This window comes from Staurois parvus, unplaced genomic scaffold (genome assembly GCF_062004578.1).
Source record: "Staurois parvus isolate SC_StPar_1 unplaced genomic scaffold, SC_StPar_1.0 ptg000014l, whole genome shotgun sequence".
In the NCBI taxonomy this organism is placed as follows: Eukaryota; Metazoa; Chordata; class Amphibia; order Anura; family Ranidae; genus Staurois; species Staurois parvus.
The window spans coordinates 10,013,467-10,030,307 of NW_028317810.1; the positions used below are offsets into that span (position 1 = coordinate 10,013,467).

General features: G+C 38.5%; 1 protein-coding gene across 3 annotated transcripts in view; it reads right to left on the minus strand.

The window, feature by feature from the left end:
- Positions 1 to 983: 983 nt before the first annotated feature.
- The window catches only part of TAOK3 (TAO kinase 3), a 413,079-nt gene continuing 397,221 nt past the window's right edge, over positions 984 to 16,841 (minus strand). For all 3 annotated transcript variants that reach the window (XM_089677299.1, XM_089677309.1, XM_089677316.1), the window contains 2 exons: positions 13,169 to 13,351; positions 984 to 4,411 (listed from right to left, as the gene is read on the minus strand). In XM_089677299.1, the coding sequence (XP_089533425.1) occupies positions 4,250 to 4,411; positions 13,169 to 13,351 (345 nt within the window). In that variant the 3' untranslated portion in view covers positions 984 to 4,249. The remainder of the gene's footprint in view (positions 4,412 to 13,168; positions 13,352 to 16,841) is intronic.

Genomic DNA, 16,841 nt, shown 5'->3' on the forward strand with positions numbered 1-16,841 from the left:
CTGGATATCATGCAACCATAACTCTGCAGCCTGATAATTATTGGGCATTAAATTTATCCAATGCTCAATTCAGAGGTGTTAAAAGAATATTCGGCATTTCTTGAAAGATAATAAGCAGACAAAATACAAATATCCAAGTGCCCTACGTGGATATATGGATGAGATACATTCTCAAGGCGATAGCTTTTGATAGCTGTTAATACACACATTCATCAAACAATGCTATGTATGGAAAGAAATTTCTGTAAACAGCACAATGCCAATAAGATTCCATGAGCTGAAACGCTTTACTGCCAGAGAAAAATTCCAGGATCTTTTAAATGTACTTTTCAGTGCAAAACACTGCAGGTAACACAAAGTCCTTCTGCCACTGAGATTCTGTAGTAACCTAAAGGGATTAGGGCATAACAATAAATCCAATGGCATCAATATGCTGCTCTGTTTCACTTCCAAAAAAGATAACAAAAATGTATCCCATATAACACAATCTTAGCACCTTTACATTATGACAGAGTTCTAGAGAGTTATTTTGCCTTTTCTTTACTATAAAAAGAGAAAGGACTAATTTTCTATTAGTCATATTCCCCAAATAACAGTGAAAAAATTCCAGTGCTAGTGGTCATTTAAAGCAATACACAGCTCTGAGAACTTTGCAATCAAGTGAAAGGCCTGCAGCCACAAAGGTTATTTTTGTACCAGAGAGAGTGGGACCCAAATGAGCACAGTGTAGACAGAGTGGTGGACGTGCTTTGCAGATGCATGACGTTAATCACTTGACAAAGTGTAAAGCACCCCTTAACACAGATCATTATACCCAGTCCTGGTTTTACATATTCCCATTCCAGCTTCCAGATCTGTATAAATACTTATCTTACATTTTTTTCAGATTCAAACAAAAAGTTATATTGCATTTTTTTCTTGTTGGTTCAGAACTTTCCCATCTTTAAAGCGAGTATTTCAAAATCGAACAAATAATAAATACATTCTTATCAATTTTCAGTTTTATTTGCGTGTAATTGTGCCAATTCCCAAAAACTAAAATATTTCAAAATATTGTATATGCTTTACCTTAAATTCAGGTTTCTCCTCAATACAAGAAGTATGCACTGAAATGATGAAAAGATTTTTTCTTTTTGTTTTCAGATACTGGCTTTGGTGTCCAATAATTATCAATATAACTGACAAGTTTCCATATAAAATATTCTTGTAAAAGAATTATTTTATGAACTGAATGCATTTTCCAGGAAATCAACACAAAATAAAAATCAAATATTTTGAAATTTAAATTTGTACACTCTCAACAGGAAAAGTGCAATGTGGTAGCATTGTGTTGAAAATACAGCTACATGTATCCAGGAAGAACATAGACCATTATATGAATAACTGACTGCATTAAATTTAATAAAAATGCTTTACTCTAGAGGACCTTTTTCACACTTATAAATTAGGACCAAGATGTACTAAGCCAGAGCAGAAGATCTTTAAAAATGAGGACAGTAAATATTAAAATCCAAGCAGGACAAGCTTGATTTGGATCACTTGCCCTGCAAATGCCACTTTGAATAGCATTTGTAAAAGTAGTTTACACACGGAAAAGGGGAAACATATTAAATGTATTAATTGAGACTCTATATATTATTTTTAATTCAATTCTCTTAAAAATAAAATAAGTATCTTTAACTTATTATTTTGTGCCAAAAAATAGTCCGCAAAGTTTGATTTTTCTTATAATATTCTTGAACAAATACGATACATTACTTGTCTAACATCAATTTTTATACAGAATTTCAGCTTCAAAAATACTCTCTCTCTAAAAGTGGTTTTCTTATTTTGTTCATATTTATGCAATATTTTTTTTTATGAACACACTGAAATGTTCTTTGAGGAAACACTGACTCAGTACATCACAGCCATTATCTATTAAATTTTTTATGCCCTCCACCCAAAACATAAAATTATGGGAGAAAAAGGAAAATTTTAAAAAAATAAAAGGAAAGCAAAAAGAAAAAACGACAGACAGAAAGAAAGAAACCCTGAAATTCCACCTTTCAACCTGATGGGCTTAAAGGATAATTAGCTACAATTAGTGCTGAACAAAAAACTTCTTGTGAAGCAAATACAGTACTTTCTTCCATGCTCAGGTTCCAAGACTAATGAATGCGGGAACTAGGATTGTATCAGGAACCAGGGATATACAGTATTTATTGACTGAGGCATATGTATTCACAATCTGTATTTTTTTTAAAATAAAGATATATTAATACCAAGGAAGAAAGGAATCTTCATTTTCTACTCAAGTACTCTTTTCAAATCCAGTTTTAGAAATTGTGTCCACTCCTATGTACAAAAATGTATTTACTTGGGCTCAGGCAGCGAAAACAATTAACTGGCTGCATACGGCATGGACACACTGTCACACGGATTGGAGCAGAGGGCTGGTAGAATTCACCAATCACATGTACTACCATATACACTCTGTAAATTTTCTTAACCTTTGAGGGTTTTTTTTTTTTTACATCCTGGCATACATTAGCAATATATTGCAAAGATTTAGCAAAAATTATTCTCTGGCACCTTACCTTGCCAAAGTCATTGATTAAATAGTGTATTTTGGTCTTAATTTCCCAGCTGCCTTATGTCAGTTAAGAATACATATGGTATATACATATAAGAAAACCAGGACTGGAGTAAAAAGTACCATTGATTAGGAGCCAAAAGTGCAATGAAAATTCAAAGTCAATTTCTGCTCCGGCCAGCATAAGTCATCAAAAAGAAAAAAAAAACAAAAACAAAAAAACAAAATAAAAAAAAAAGAAAAAAAAAAAAAGAAAAATGAAACAAAATATATATATTATCACAAGACATTCTACCCTCCCCATCTGCCCAAACAACCCCCCAAATTCTGCTTCTCCCCCTCCCAACAATATGTCTATATATATATACAACATGATTGGTTTCTGTAAAATGTATCAAACCTCAATAGTTTAATAAAATCTCTTCTTTTTTTTTTTTTTATTCCTGACGAACAAATACCAAAAAAACAACAATGTTTAACGCAGCAGCAGTAACCTTAAGGCTGCAGTTTTATGCTTCTCTCTCTCTTTTATGTATTAAATTGTATATATATATTTTTTTGCTTGTACTTTAAACAGAATAAAATGTTTGTAGCAACCAACAGTTATTCACATTTCTTGTTGGTTTGTATTTTATATGTATCTCCTCATTTCTCTCTAGTCTCTCAAATGTGTTACTGAACATCAAGAAATTAATCTCTTCATCCCTGAGTTTTAGTTTTTAGTGTGAGGCACTTTAGAAGATTGGAAGGTTAGTCTTTAGTGGATACCAACCTGGTACAAGAGAGGTGGTAGGCTCATCGTAACCAAACTTCTGAAAGTGCCAAAATGACCACAGTCTTTATCAAGGTAAAAATCATCACCAGATTTTACTTATACACTGCCACTAAACTGGCTCAGGGCTGAAGGGGTTAATCACAGACTGACAACTTGTGCATCATGGGTTATGAAACCATCTGAAACTGTGGAGCTAACTTCTTACCAAACTGCAGGACACACATTTTTTTTGTCTCAGCAGAGGAATCATAAACATGTAGCTTTCACCCCTCAAAGTACTCAAGAGACATCAGGGACACACACTGCTCACCTTCTGCCAAAGATTGGCCAAAAGACACAGAGCCCTCATAAGCCCTATGACAGAGGCATAGAATATACATACCTCTCAATCCTCACACTGATAAAACCACATACCTCTCAACATCTTCCCCAAGGAACATCATGGACAAAACTTTGAATAATCAAGTTATCTCTTTCCACAAAAGGGGTTATGAATAAAGGAAGAGTTTCGACACAAAACACAACTGTAACTTCAAGACTCCTTCCCGCTGTTTGAATCTTCGGTTTGTATAACAAGCACCAATGTTCTGATGGATTGAAAATTTGAGTGACAATCAGGGACACTTGAGAGGTATGCCAGGGAGCTTGCTCCGTGCTCAGATTTGCCCAGAGGCACCCTGGTGAGTAAAAAGAATTACAGGCACTAGTGTCCGACGGACGTCAGAGATAGATAGAGACAGAGAGATAGAGTGAAAGAAAGAGATAAAGGGAGGGAGAGAGAGAAGAGAGAGAGAGAGCACGCCCGTTAAAATGGGGAATGTACGTTTTGCAGGTTCTCCTTGCTGTCACTGTTAATATTATTATTGTTCTTTTATTTGAATGGCAAAAACTGGCCTCTCTCATCTATAGTCCTCCTTGGGATATTCTAACGTCACCAGATTTCCAAAGCCCATCCGTAAACTTTCCATATCGAAGGTTTCAATTTCCCTTTCCTGGCGTTCAAACAAATGCTTGATCCTCTCACTGCGCTCCTTCTGAAGGGCAGCCAACTCCTCTTCAATCTGAAATAAGCAGTGAACAGCCTTAGTAAAAAGGCAATAAAGGCTTATTGTTGCATAAATAAAATACAGTATACTTGTTACTGAGTCTGAAAAAGGCCATACATGTTTAAAGGCTGTCATCTACAAACAATCTGAACAATAATTTTTAATCACTGATGTCCTCATCCACTGTAACAGTAACACAAGCACATGAAGTATGTTGTTCATACCAGTGCAGCATGATGAACATAGGTCCCAACCCAAATCTGAAGACCAAGGGTGGCATTGGCAATGGAAGATGTGTTAACAATTGTGTGTGCATTTTTGATGGACTATGGATTTGTCAAGTGACTTCATTTTTCCTAGAGCTGTGCTCTTTATGAAGTGATGTTTTTTTTGATAAACTAGATGAAAGGAGCTGTTGTTGCTTCTGGGTTACTGCTGTATTTAGTCAAGAGGTAAATTACATCATGCTAGATGACTATTACAGCTAATTGTTTTCTTCTCCATTTTTGATAGAGTGATGCGAGGTGGTGGTGAGATTAGAACTCTTGTTAAATTTTTACGATTATCTGGGGCTCCCCAGCCAGCCTTTTTTTATGAATAGCATGATGGTGGTGGTTGTGGTGTGTTACAGAGTCTACAACCACACTAGCCCCAAGTTCCACAGAGAGGGCTCAGGTAGGAAAGGCTCCTGACTTGACTGGGATCCTACACCCTAGTCTTCACTCTCTTTCCAGCCTAGAGGGTGCAGCTGAGGGCAAAAGCCTCTCCTGCTTCTGCACTGCATTGTCTTTTACATTGTGCAGGGACTGAGCTATCAAAGCGACAGCTCAATGCTGCAGGTTGCATTGGAAAAATTCAGCTCTCTCAATCTAATCATCAAAACTAGGCTAGCATTGATCTCTGGGCCTTGGCAGAAGACTGCTGAATGCCACCCAGCTGCTGTTCCTCTTCTATTTGTAGCAGTGGCATGCACAGTATTAAAAGTCCTGGGAAGAAGAGAAACGGGCACTGAGAAACAGTGCAGCGGGAATACATTGGGGTTGATTTACTAAAGGTAACTATACTGTGCACTGCATGTGCAGTTGCTTTAGATCCGAGGGGAAGCTCTGAACTGAGGCAAATCTCTGCTAGTTTCTTTCATCCAATCATGTGCAAGCAAAAATGCTGTTTTGTTTTTTTTTTCTTCCTTGCATGTTCCCCTTAGATCTAGAGCAACTGCACTTTCCTTGCACAGCCTATTTGCCTTTAGTAAATCAACCCCATAGTTTGTGCTAACAACTGCGCTATGCTTTTTCTAACTACAGGAGCAGGTTGCCTTTACTGTTGACACTTGCTGGCTAACTCACACACTGGTTTTCAGAATGGCAATCATCTGAAGCATGAACACCAGTCTTTTTACTGTGCCAGACCTCAGAGACAGACCTACACCAATCATAATTACACTGACTGTAAAAAAGTTATCCTATACCCACAGTTGATCCAGAGGAAGGCAAAAACACCCAGCAAAGCACGATCCAATTTGCTCCTGCAGGGACAAAAAATTCCTTCCTGATCCCCCGAGAGGCAATCGGATATTCCCAGGATCAATTTAGCTATAAATGTTAGTATCCAGTCATATTCTGTGTATCTAAGAAACAATCCAGGCCTTTTTTGAACCAATCCACTGAGCTGGCCAGAACCAACTCTTGAGGGAGTCTATTCCACATTTTCACAGCTCTCACTGTGAAGAAACCTTTCCGTGTTTGGAGATTAAATTTCTTTTCCTCCAGACATAAAGAGTGCCCCCTTGTCCTCTGTAATGACCTCAGGGTGAATAGCTCTACACCGAGTTCACTATATGAACCACTGATGTATTTATACATGTTGATCATACCCCCCTTAATCTCCTCTTCTCAAGAGAGAATACATTCAGTTCCTCTAATCTTTCCTCATAGCTGATCTCCTCCGTGCCTCTTATCAGTTTAGTTGCCCTTCTCTGTACTTTCTCCAGTTCCCCAATGTTCTTTTTGGTGAATTGGTGCCCAAAACTGATCATCAGGCAATCCCAGAGCTGTTGCACGAAAAGCCACTGCCTCAAGCTGTACATATGCCTTTTTTGTTTTAAAAATTGGTTAGGTCTTTATTAACTCTTGGTTTCAGTAACTTAATTTTTATTCACCTCAGCTTTTTGCCAATTTTTTTTTTTTAGAATTTTATTCTAGTCATGCCTATAGCACCACATTATTTTTCAAGGGAAATCGATCAAATCTATGAATACAATGTGCACTTACCTAAATTATGAACTACTTCTTTAGTTGTTTAAAGAATAATTTAATATGCTGATCATGACTACATTGCACTAGTTTGACCATGTTGCAACAACTCCCCCCATCCCTTCCATTGTCCTTGGACTAAAAAGACGTAACCCTAGGAGTGACACACGTTGTTTTAATTTCTATACCCTATACCAGCTGCCACTCTATGTGCATCAGCTGAGCAGCAGGGTGCGCTTCGGCATGTTCTCTTTGGGTGCCAGGAAACCTACACTGAATGACACACACCTAACTCTGAATAGGTTGCACAAATGTGTCACCTGCCTAATGCCTGCTATGTATGTCTAATAATCTACCTTGCAGTCCTGTAATGATTATATGAGTGCAAAGCAGATCAACAGATAGCAGGCATTAGTCAGGCAAAAAAATTATGTTCTTACAAGAATAGTATGGAAATAAACATTTTGTATTCCCATCCTTTTATTGTATGAATGTCAATTTTTTTGTTTTCTTGAGCCCAGATTCACATCTCAAAGTTGCAGTAATGCACTAGTTACCGCAACATGCAGTAATATGCAAGCAACATTTTTGAATGGCACCCCACGCACCTAAGGTGGCACAACACAGCGAAATATGGAGAATGTAGAGATTTCTTTGTGTGCACTAAATTTATTTAAATGTAATTTTTACTGAAAATATAGATTTGAAAAACAGTTGTGCTAATATTGTATGACATAAAAAGTTGCAACTACCATGTTTTCATTTTATGGTCCTCTGCTTATAGCAAAGAAATATTTTGTTGTGCGGCTGGTGTGTGGTGCGGTCCGGTGGGGACCACTGCTCTGTACCGCACTGCCCCCCCTATAAAAAAACTTTATGAAATGTTGGTGCTAAATTTAACATTAACAAAGTTAAACTGGCTGTCACAGTGCCTCACACTGTGGTGTGCTGAAAAAAGTAGTGAATTCACAACTATTTCAGTGCACCATGCCTGTACCACCGTAATGCAGTGGTGTGAATTGGGCACACAGGAGACAAGGCAAAACCACCCAGCGCATTCCCTTTGTATCTGATGTGAATGGACCCTAATAGGTGATCAGCTGGGATGCCAGTCAGTCATGTAGCTGCTTCATCCTGGAAATCTGCAGAGCCTTTGTTACTCAGCTGAAGGAAGAGTACATGAAGGTATAGTGGACAATTTTTTTTTAATAGCTTATAACAATATGGAAGGATTATACAGATCTCTGTTATTGTTGTGGTGTGGGAAAGGCTACAAGATACAATATATTTAATGATCTGTGGAGGCCTGTGCACACTACTGTTGCTATAAGCTTATCACAAAGCACCCTCTGCTCTTCATCCATAAATTTCCTCTTGCTGGATTTAGAAAAAACAAAGCTATCTAATTATTTGTCCTATTTATTATTGCACCACTTTGTTTACCAATGTGTGTCCTGTAGGTTTTTATTTTGTCCAGTTCTGTTGTCCAGTATTTAAAAGTGGATGCATATAATTGTTACACAAACATTAAATTTTATAAAGTTATAAAAAAAAAAAAAACTTTCTATTTTGTAAAGAAAATAATGAATGCATTTTTCTTACAAAAGGGCAAAGTGGGTGCTTTCTGTATTTTATCTGTGTACATAATGTAATTAAAAATAAAGTATTCCAAATATTATTACTTAGTCCATAATGTTCTATTAAAAAAAAAAAAAAAAAAAAGTATATATATATATATATATATATATATATATATATATATATATATATAAAAACAAATCTTCTTAAAAATGACCATCCAGCACCAATATCCAAACAGATGTATTCCTAAGCTTAACACACTGAAGTGCCTGCGCTCACAGAACTCTCACCTTCAGATACAGTGGGGCAAAAAAGTATTTAGTCAGCCACCAATTGTGCAAGTTCTCCCACTTAAAAAGATGAGAGAGGCCTGTAATTGGCATCATAGGTAGACCTCAACTATGAGAGACAAAATGAGAAAAAAAATCCAGACAATCGCATTGGCTGATTTGGAAAGAATTTATTTGCAAATTATGATGGAAAATAAGTATTTGGTCAATATCAAAAGTTCATCTCAATTCCTTTTTATATATCCTTTGTTGGCAATGACAGAGGTCAAATGTTTCCTGTAAGTCTTCACAAGGTTGGCACACACTGTTGCTGGTATGTTGGCTCATTCCTCCATGCAGATCTCCTCTAGAGCAGTGATGTTTTGGGGCTGTCGCTGGGCAACACGGACTTTCAACTCCCTCCAAAGGTTTTCTATGGGGTTGAGATCTGGAGACTGGCTAGGCCACTCCATGACCTTGAAATGCTTCTTATGAAGCCACTCCTTCGTTGCCGTGGCGGCATGTTTGGGATCATTGTCATGTTGGAAGACCCAGCCACGTTTCATCTTCAATGCCCTTGCTGATGGAAGGAGGTTTGCACTCAAAATCTCACGATACATGGCCCCATTCATTCTGTCCTGTACATGGATCAGTCGTCCTGGTCCCTTTGTGGAGAAACAGCCCCAAAGCATGATGTTGCCACCCCCATGCTTCACAGTAGGTATGGTGTTCTTTGGATGCAACTCAGCATTCTCTCTCCTCCAAACACGATGAGTTGTGTTTCTACCAATCAGTTCTATTATGGTTTCATCTGAACATATGACATTCTCCTAATCGTCTTCTGGATCATACAAATGCTCTCTAGCAAACTTCAGACGGGCCCGGACATGTACTGGCTTAAACAGGGGGACACATCGGGCACTGCAGGATCTGAGTCCCTGGCGGCGTAGTGTGTTACTGATGGTAGCCTTTGTTACGTTGGTCCCAGCTCTCTGCAGGTCATTCACTAGGTCCCCCCGTGTGGTCCTGGGATTTTTGCTCACCGTTCTTGTGATCATTTTGACCCCACGGGGTGAGATCTTGTGTGGAGCCCCAGATCGAGGGAAATTATCAGTGGTCTTGTATGTCTTCCATTTTCTAATTATTGCTCCCACACTTGATTTATTCACACCAAGCTGCTTGCCTATTGCAGATTCAGTCTTCCCAGCCTGGTGCAGGTCTACAATTTTGTTTCTGGTGTCCTTCGACAGCTCTTTGGTCTTCACCATACTTGAGTTTGGAGTGTGACTGTTTGAGGTTGTGGACAGGTGTCTTTTATACTGATTACAAGTTCAATTAGGTGCCATTGATACAGGTAATGAGTGCAGGACAGAGGAGCCTCTTAAAGAAGAAGGTACAGGTCCGTGAGAGCCAGAAATCTTGCTTGGTTGTAGGTGACCAAATACTTATCTTCCACCATAATTTGCAAATAAATTCTTTCCAAATCAGCCAATGTGATTGTCTGGATTTTTTTTTTTCGTTTTGTCTCTCATAGTTGAGGTCTACCTATGATGCCAATTACAGGCCTCTCTCATCTTTTTAAGTGGGAGAACTTGCACAATTGGTGGCTGACTAAATACTTTTTTGCCCCACTGTAAGTATCATATTGCATGTATATGATAATCCACCCAGATTCCAGCCAGTACTCCAATCCTCCATCTCCAGACCACTAGGGACTCTCTGCTCACACTTCCGTTTGCTCTGGTTAATGGGGGTTATGGTACCTTTAAGGCTCATATAGATTCATGCTGACAAATTTTGCCAGTTAACCCTGCCAGAAATCCAGTGTTGTCCTTATCCACACTCTGCAATGTAATCTTAAAGTGGTTGTAAAGCTATGTGTGCAGCCATAGAACTCCAATAAGCAGTGTTTACACCAGGCCTACACCATGTACCTCTGTTCCTCCGAGACTTGCCTCGGATCCCATCTCTCCTGCTGCTCCGGAGCCTTTCCCTGGGACTTCCGGTACCACTTTGGGTACTGGAAGTTCCGGGGAAAGGTTCTGGGACAGCAGAAGTGGGATACAAGGTAAGTCACAGAAGGATAGAGGTACAGGGTGTAGGCCTGGAGCGCGAATACTTCTTATCGGAGTTTTATGGATGCACACAGAGCTTTACAACCACTTTAAGTGGTGGGAACACATATTGATGCTAGCAGCAGCTGTATACATATATTTCGAGGCATTCATTTATTTATTAATTTAGTCACTTATATTTTGAGGTAACACAGGAGTTGCACATCTCACTTTATTGTGTACAAAATGACCCCAGAAATCACAATTCTTGTTTGCTTGATTTGTTCAAAGCCTTTCCCTACCAATCAAGTTGTAATCTTACAAAATGTAAGATTCTTAATTAAAATTTCACATTATAAATTATTTTTCTCAACAAAACTAAAGTTTCACTTTCAATGCAAGACAAAAAAATGTTTTCTTCTTTTAGAGCTCTCAAGAGTTCTGAATATCAAACAGCCACTGAAACGCACTTTGGTGGTGTAACAAATGGGAAGCAAACACACGGGCTATTTTAGAATAGTTTTAATAGCTATAGCTAATGCAGTCCACAGGTTGCTAAAAGGTTGATGCAGGGCAGGGCAACTAAAAGTAAAAAATTTTCAGAAAGCTATTTAATTTTTTCATGGCAGATGAGACCTCAGGGTCCCATTAGAACCTTCTGAAGCCACTGACACACACACACACACAAAAAACTTTAAGCTGTACCATGTCGAGTTGTGGTAAATGCCTTTACCATCTTTACCAGCAGGATCAGAATCTTCAACACAACTAACCAACTTGAATCTAGACAACAGATGTTTCTGCTTGCTGCATTTTTTTTCAAGAAGTGGCAAGACACGATATATAACAGCATTTATCACTAATAAAGAAACCACTGCTAATTCTCAAATTACATCTTGGGAATTGTGTATGCCAGCCCTGCTCAGCCGGGGTTCCACCTGAGGTTGACAGGAGTGCTGCGGCATCCTGGTAGAGAAAGGCATTCAAATAAGACCGAGTTCCTGCTCCTACACTGAATTGTACATCTCTTCTCTCTAGTAGCTCTCTGCTGTTCTGGGCAGGGGACATCTTGTCTCCCGGAAGGAACCCTGAACTGCTGACAGCCACTTGATTATGAAGACTGTGGACACCTGCACACACAGCCTGCCGGTCTCTAATAAAACCTGGACAAATGGTTAGATGCTTTGCCCCTCCCAAGACTCTTTGAAGGGTGAGAACCCTGTGTAATCATACTAGTCCAGTGGCAGGGTACAGCACTGTCACAAACCAAAACAGGAGGTGTGAGGAAATCCCTCCAAAAGTGAAAAAAACCCCTGGTTGTCCCCAGGATCACCAGAACTAGTGTCCCCAATTGGAAGATTTCCCCATTATTCCTGTTTTGGTGACAGCCCAAAATTTCAGATTTTCTTTTACTTTCAGTAATAAAGGTAAAACAGGAGAAATAGAGTGTGAATCTCTCGAACAGGGGCACAGACAGCAATAAAAACATGACAGTTGTTCTAATCCCTCTCCACTATCCAAAACTCAAAGAAAAAAAAAAGTTTTGCCTTTAATTATACTATAAAACATCTTTCACTAATTAGGTGACATTCAGCTCCACCTGGTTATGTGGTGTTTCCTTCAGATAAAGAATGTATATTTGGGGTTATGCTACATGTATTAAAGAGAACATGGGCAATATATATGCAGAAAAGAGGAAGTCAGCTCAACAAAGTAAGTGTTGACACAGTACAGAGGGGTGCAATACTGGCCATTTGAGGATGACAGAAGTTTTGTGATTAGTGTTTTTTTAAAGTCAAAACTCCTTCATCTTTTTTCTTAATATTATGATTTTAAACATGGACCTAAGGTCAAAAACTGACTTTAGGCCTTTAATTAAAAAAATAAATAAAAAAAGCTAATAGAAGCAGTGAAATGCAAGCAGCCACCAATGATAGGAGGAGACGCCAGAAGAAGAATAGAGAACCAAAAGGAGAAGGGTATGTCACCTGTGCTTGCTGTGTTCAACCACACATTATTATCTATCATGGTTTATGTGATTCAAATGTATACTTGTTTTTTAATGGGGTTAACAGAAATGTAAATGAAGACTGCTGGATTAAATTGAGGGAATATTTTTCAGTTTTCCTTTTTTTTTTTTTTTTTCTAAAAACATACATTTTCCAAGGAAGCCCTATGAAAGTAGATATATAAACAGTAGTAGTGCTTTGTGTGGTGCCTACCGAAATGGATATAAATGGAATAGTTTAATTAGATGTTCACACTACACTCTGTAGCTGTTGGTAAATCTGAAGCAAACTGTACAATCTATTTTATAGTGCGCAGTCAGCTTAAAAGTAAATTCACATGACCACTTGGGAGGCTGACTGAACACAAACTGCATTGATGTAACTGAATAGGACCCTAAGAGGCCCCCCTCATTCTATGGTTCACCAAAATGGAAGAACAGCACTTCTAGGGTGTACAGCCAGTCTGTTTAGCTTTAAGATTTATTTTTTTACACATATTACCATCTAGCTATAATATAGTTTTCCTCTGTGGTAATGTCAAGTTTAAAACTGGACCTGAGGAACACAGCACAAACTATATAGTAATATGCAGCTAAATGTTCTGTACCTTCTGTTCCAGGTGAGCTCTTCGAAGAGACACCCTTTGCTCCAGCTTCTGCAGTTCACGCTCATGCTGTGCCTCTGTTTGCATCTTGATCTTGCTCTGGTAGGCGTTCAGTAGCTCCATCTCCTGTTGAAGCTGTTGCCTAAGAGCCTGGCATTCTGCTTCCTGAGCCTCGTCCAAGCGCAGCTGCGGCCCAAACAACAATACACACAAAACAGCACGTTGTAGGTCCAAAGTTGGTGCACAGCAGTTAAAGACAAAGGGGGAAAAATAGATTATATAACGATAATTTCTGACAAAGAGCATAAACATTTATAAGGATTTTCCACAGTAGTAGAAAGCTACTGATGTGGAATCTTCAGTCTGTTAACACAAATGGTTCACTCTTCCAAAAGCCCCTTCTGCCAAGGACTATACTACTCACTAAAATTTATCAACATCCCAACCCATGATTACTGAGATGTGAAAAAATAAGTATACGGTTAATTTTAGAAATCAAGCAATCAACTTGACAATCAATACGAACATTTATAAGATTTCATTGGTACTAAGCATAATGCTCTTGGTAGGATTCAATGCAACATGCTCACATAACCACACCTACTTTTTGCTTGAAAACTTACTTCTGTTTTAATTAAACAACCTAAAGCTTTATGCCAGCAAGCAACTAATTTTCAATAAAGATTACATTATATTATAAATACTAGGTAATTATAAGCAATTCCAAAATTCTGGTCTTTTTCCCTTCATGTAGAAAAAATAAAAAAAACTGGTTAATAAATGCCAAAAGAAAGCTCTGTCTTAAAAAAAAGTATATCAAATTTATTTGGCTACACTATTTACTTGGTCAGTCAAACTATCACAGCACTGAAAAAAAAAATAAAAATGTAAAGGTAGGAACATAATTTTTATATTTCTGCTATGGACCTGTTTATTAAGAAATAACTTTGTAATTACTTAAGATAAGTACAGTAGGTAATACATATATTGTTTAAGGACAAAAATTATATTGTCATTAGGATTGCATAATTAAAAACAAAAAATACAAAACACAATAACCAATGACAGAAGCACTAACCACACTACACATTTGCTGTGTATGTTGATCACCTTTCTGGGTATGTGTAGCATGCCAAGGTCCTCAATTCGTAATAGTGGGATTGTCTATAAGAAAGTTGCTATATGGTCGTTTTATATGTAGTTACACCTCTGGTTTTAAAGCTATTTAATGGGGACCTATCACTTAGAGGTACACCTAAAAGCCTATGTTGCCAAGCAGTGTAGAAGTCCCTGAATGGTGGCACTCAAGAGTAATGGGTACATTCATCCCAGATATTGGAACCCTACCATCCCACCTTCCCACCAGCATTCCCTCTATGCAACGTTCCCTTTACTCAGAACAAATGGTCATATTGCAATGAGTACAAGGCTTCCTCTAATTGGCTGAGGTGGAAATCTTGGCATCATCTGTCTGGCTTTCCATCCATGTCAATCAGAGGAAGCCTTGTATTCACTGATAAAAATACAAGGCTTCTCCTGAAATGCACAGAAGCACTCAGCCCTACTCTCTTTAATTTTGGCAGCAGATGGCAAGTTGCCTGTAGTGCTGCTGAAACACAGAGCTGGTTACTGCATGTAGCTAATGCAGCTGCAGTATATTACAACACACAGTGGCTGCATCTTTCTGTAATGGAAATAGTTTGTGTGGGGCAACTATTTAAAGCTAATTGCAACCTAGAATTTTACTTTAAGGATAAGCTCACCTTTAGTAACATGTTATACTCATATTTAGAGTGTAACATGTTACTAACTGAGAAGACATTGCTCCCCCCCCCCCAGTTCTAGTTGTTATAGCAGGCAGGGGATCTTCACAATTTTTCAAAACAGCAGCTGTGCAAGCTCCACCCACACGATCGCGTCATTCATTCAAAGAGTTCTTGCCAGAGTCATTGTAGCTAACAGCTTGTTGGGTTCTGGGTAGTTCATTGATCCTTCCTGTCATTTAGTAACTGTCTGCCGGAATAAGATATGGGCATACAGCACACTGACAGTCTGCAGGAGCCTGAGATTGCACCTGAGATCTGCTGATCGTGGGCGCAATGCTTTACTCCTAATAAAAATTGTAATAAATGTAAATTTATTTTGTTACCTGCTAAAAGATGTGCATTTATTTTTTAAAAAGGTGAACATATCCTTTCAAGTCAGAGACAGTAAAGCAGGTAACATTTTCAGAGAGTAAGAATGGCAATCCCCATTTTTCTCTCGTGACAGATTTACTTAAGTATCACAACAGTGTAAATTTAAGAAAAGCTGCAAGTTCACCTTGTGCATGTGGCTAAGACTAGCAATCTTGTTGGATAAATTTAGTTCCTTTCACAACCAAAGGAAATTGCATCTTGACTTGAAATGTTTATCAAGGGATTTCTTCAATAAGGCAAAGAGCAAAGTGCAGGAGCACATAGGAATCAATCAAAATTCTACTTTCACTGATCAGATTGCAGTTAATGGTTTTCATGGCTTATTCTTTGCACAAAATCAATGATGTCTCCAATTCCATACTAAATAAGCCACTACATGTCTAAGTGGTGATCATCCATACTTGCATTGTTAAATATGGGTTCAAAGAACAGAAGAGAGTTTTAGTGTGCAAATGGCAACAGACACTCCACCCATCCACTCCTCTAATGCATTTTTCAATGGTTTAATCGTAGCGCTCTAGGAATTGGGGAACTCAATGTTCATATACTGACACATTTTCATGATTATTCCTACTAAGATTCCCCCCCCCCCCCCCACACACATAAAACAATCTTTATTTATGGGATAAATGAGAAAGGCTATTGTGAGATGCTGAGGGTGGGATTGAAGGAAGGGAAAAAAGTGACAGAAGATATGAGCATAAAAGGGAAACAGTAGGAAAGAGGGGAGAAGGAGAAAGGAAGAGGGGCAAAGGATGGGAAAAATTGAAGATGTTCATTCAATACCTAGTGCATTATTAACTGGTATAGGTCTACTGAATCATTACCCTGAAAAGGTATATATTAGGGTTTACTGGTGTAGATTTTAAAGTAATTTGCAAAGTAAATTTTTATCAAGATGAATACAGATTGTGGATTTTATAGGGGGTGGCCCTTCCAGTAACAGTAGCAATAATATGTCAATAAATATATATTGGTCGTCCTAGAGTTGCTGAAAATATCCTTTTAAGAACTCCATTGGAGTGCCTTTATAAGTATTCTGAGTTTCTCACGATTTCTTTTAACTCTACAATGAAGCTCTTGACAGGTTCGAAACATATTAGAGGAGGAACTTGGTCTCCTTCCTCTGAAGAAGTGCATGTGCACGAAAAGCGTCAAAGTAGCCTAGGATGTCGTGACGTCATGCCACCGGCGCCACGTGGAGGCCCGGCGGCCATCTTTATTTCTGGAGGGTCAGTCTTTCACTACACCTGACGCTGCCGTGTTTTACTTGCTTATACCAATTTTGATCTAATAAATCACTTATTTGAACTACTACATATGGGCACTCTCCTTGGTCTCCTGTGAGGAGCTTTATCATTTTCTAGAGCCTTGCCGCGATCCAGTCCTCTGTCCATCCATCCAGAGAGGGAAGCACCTGTACACAGGCATCCACACCCATCTCTCCCTTAAAGGGACCTCTGGCTTGCTGGATCCAT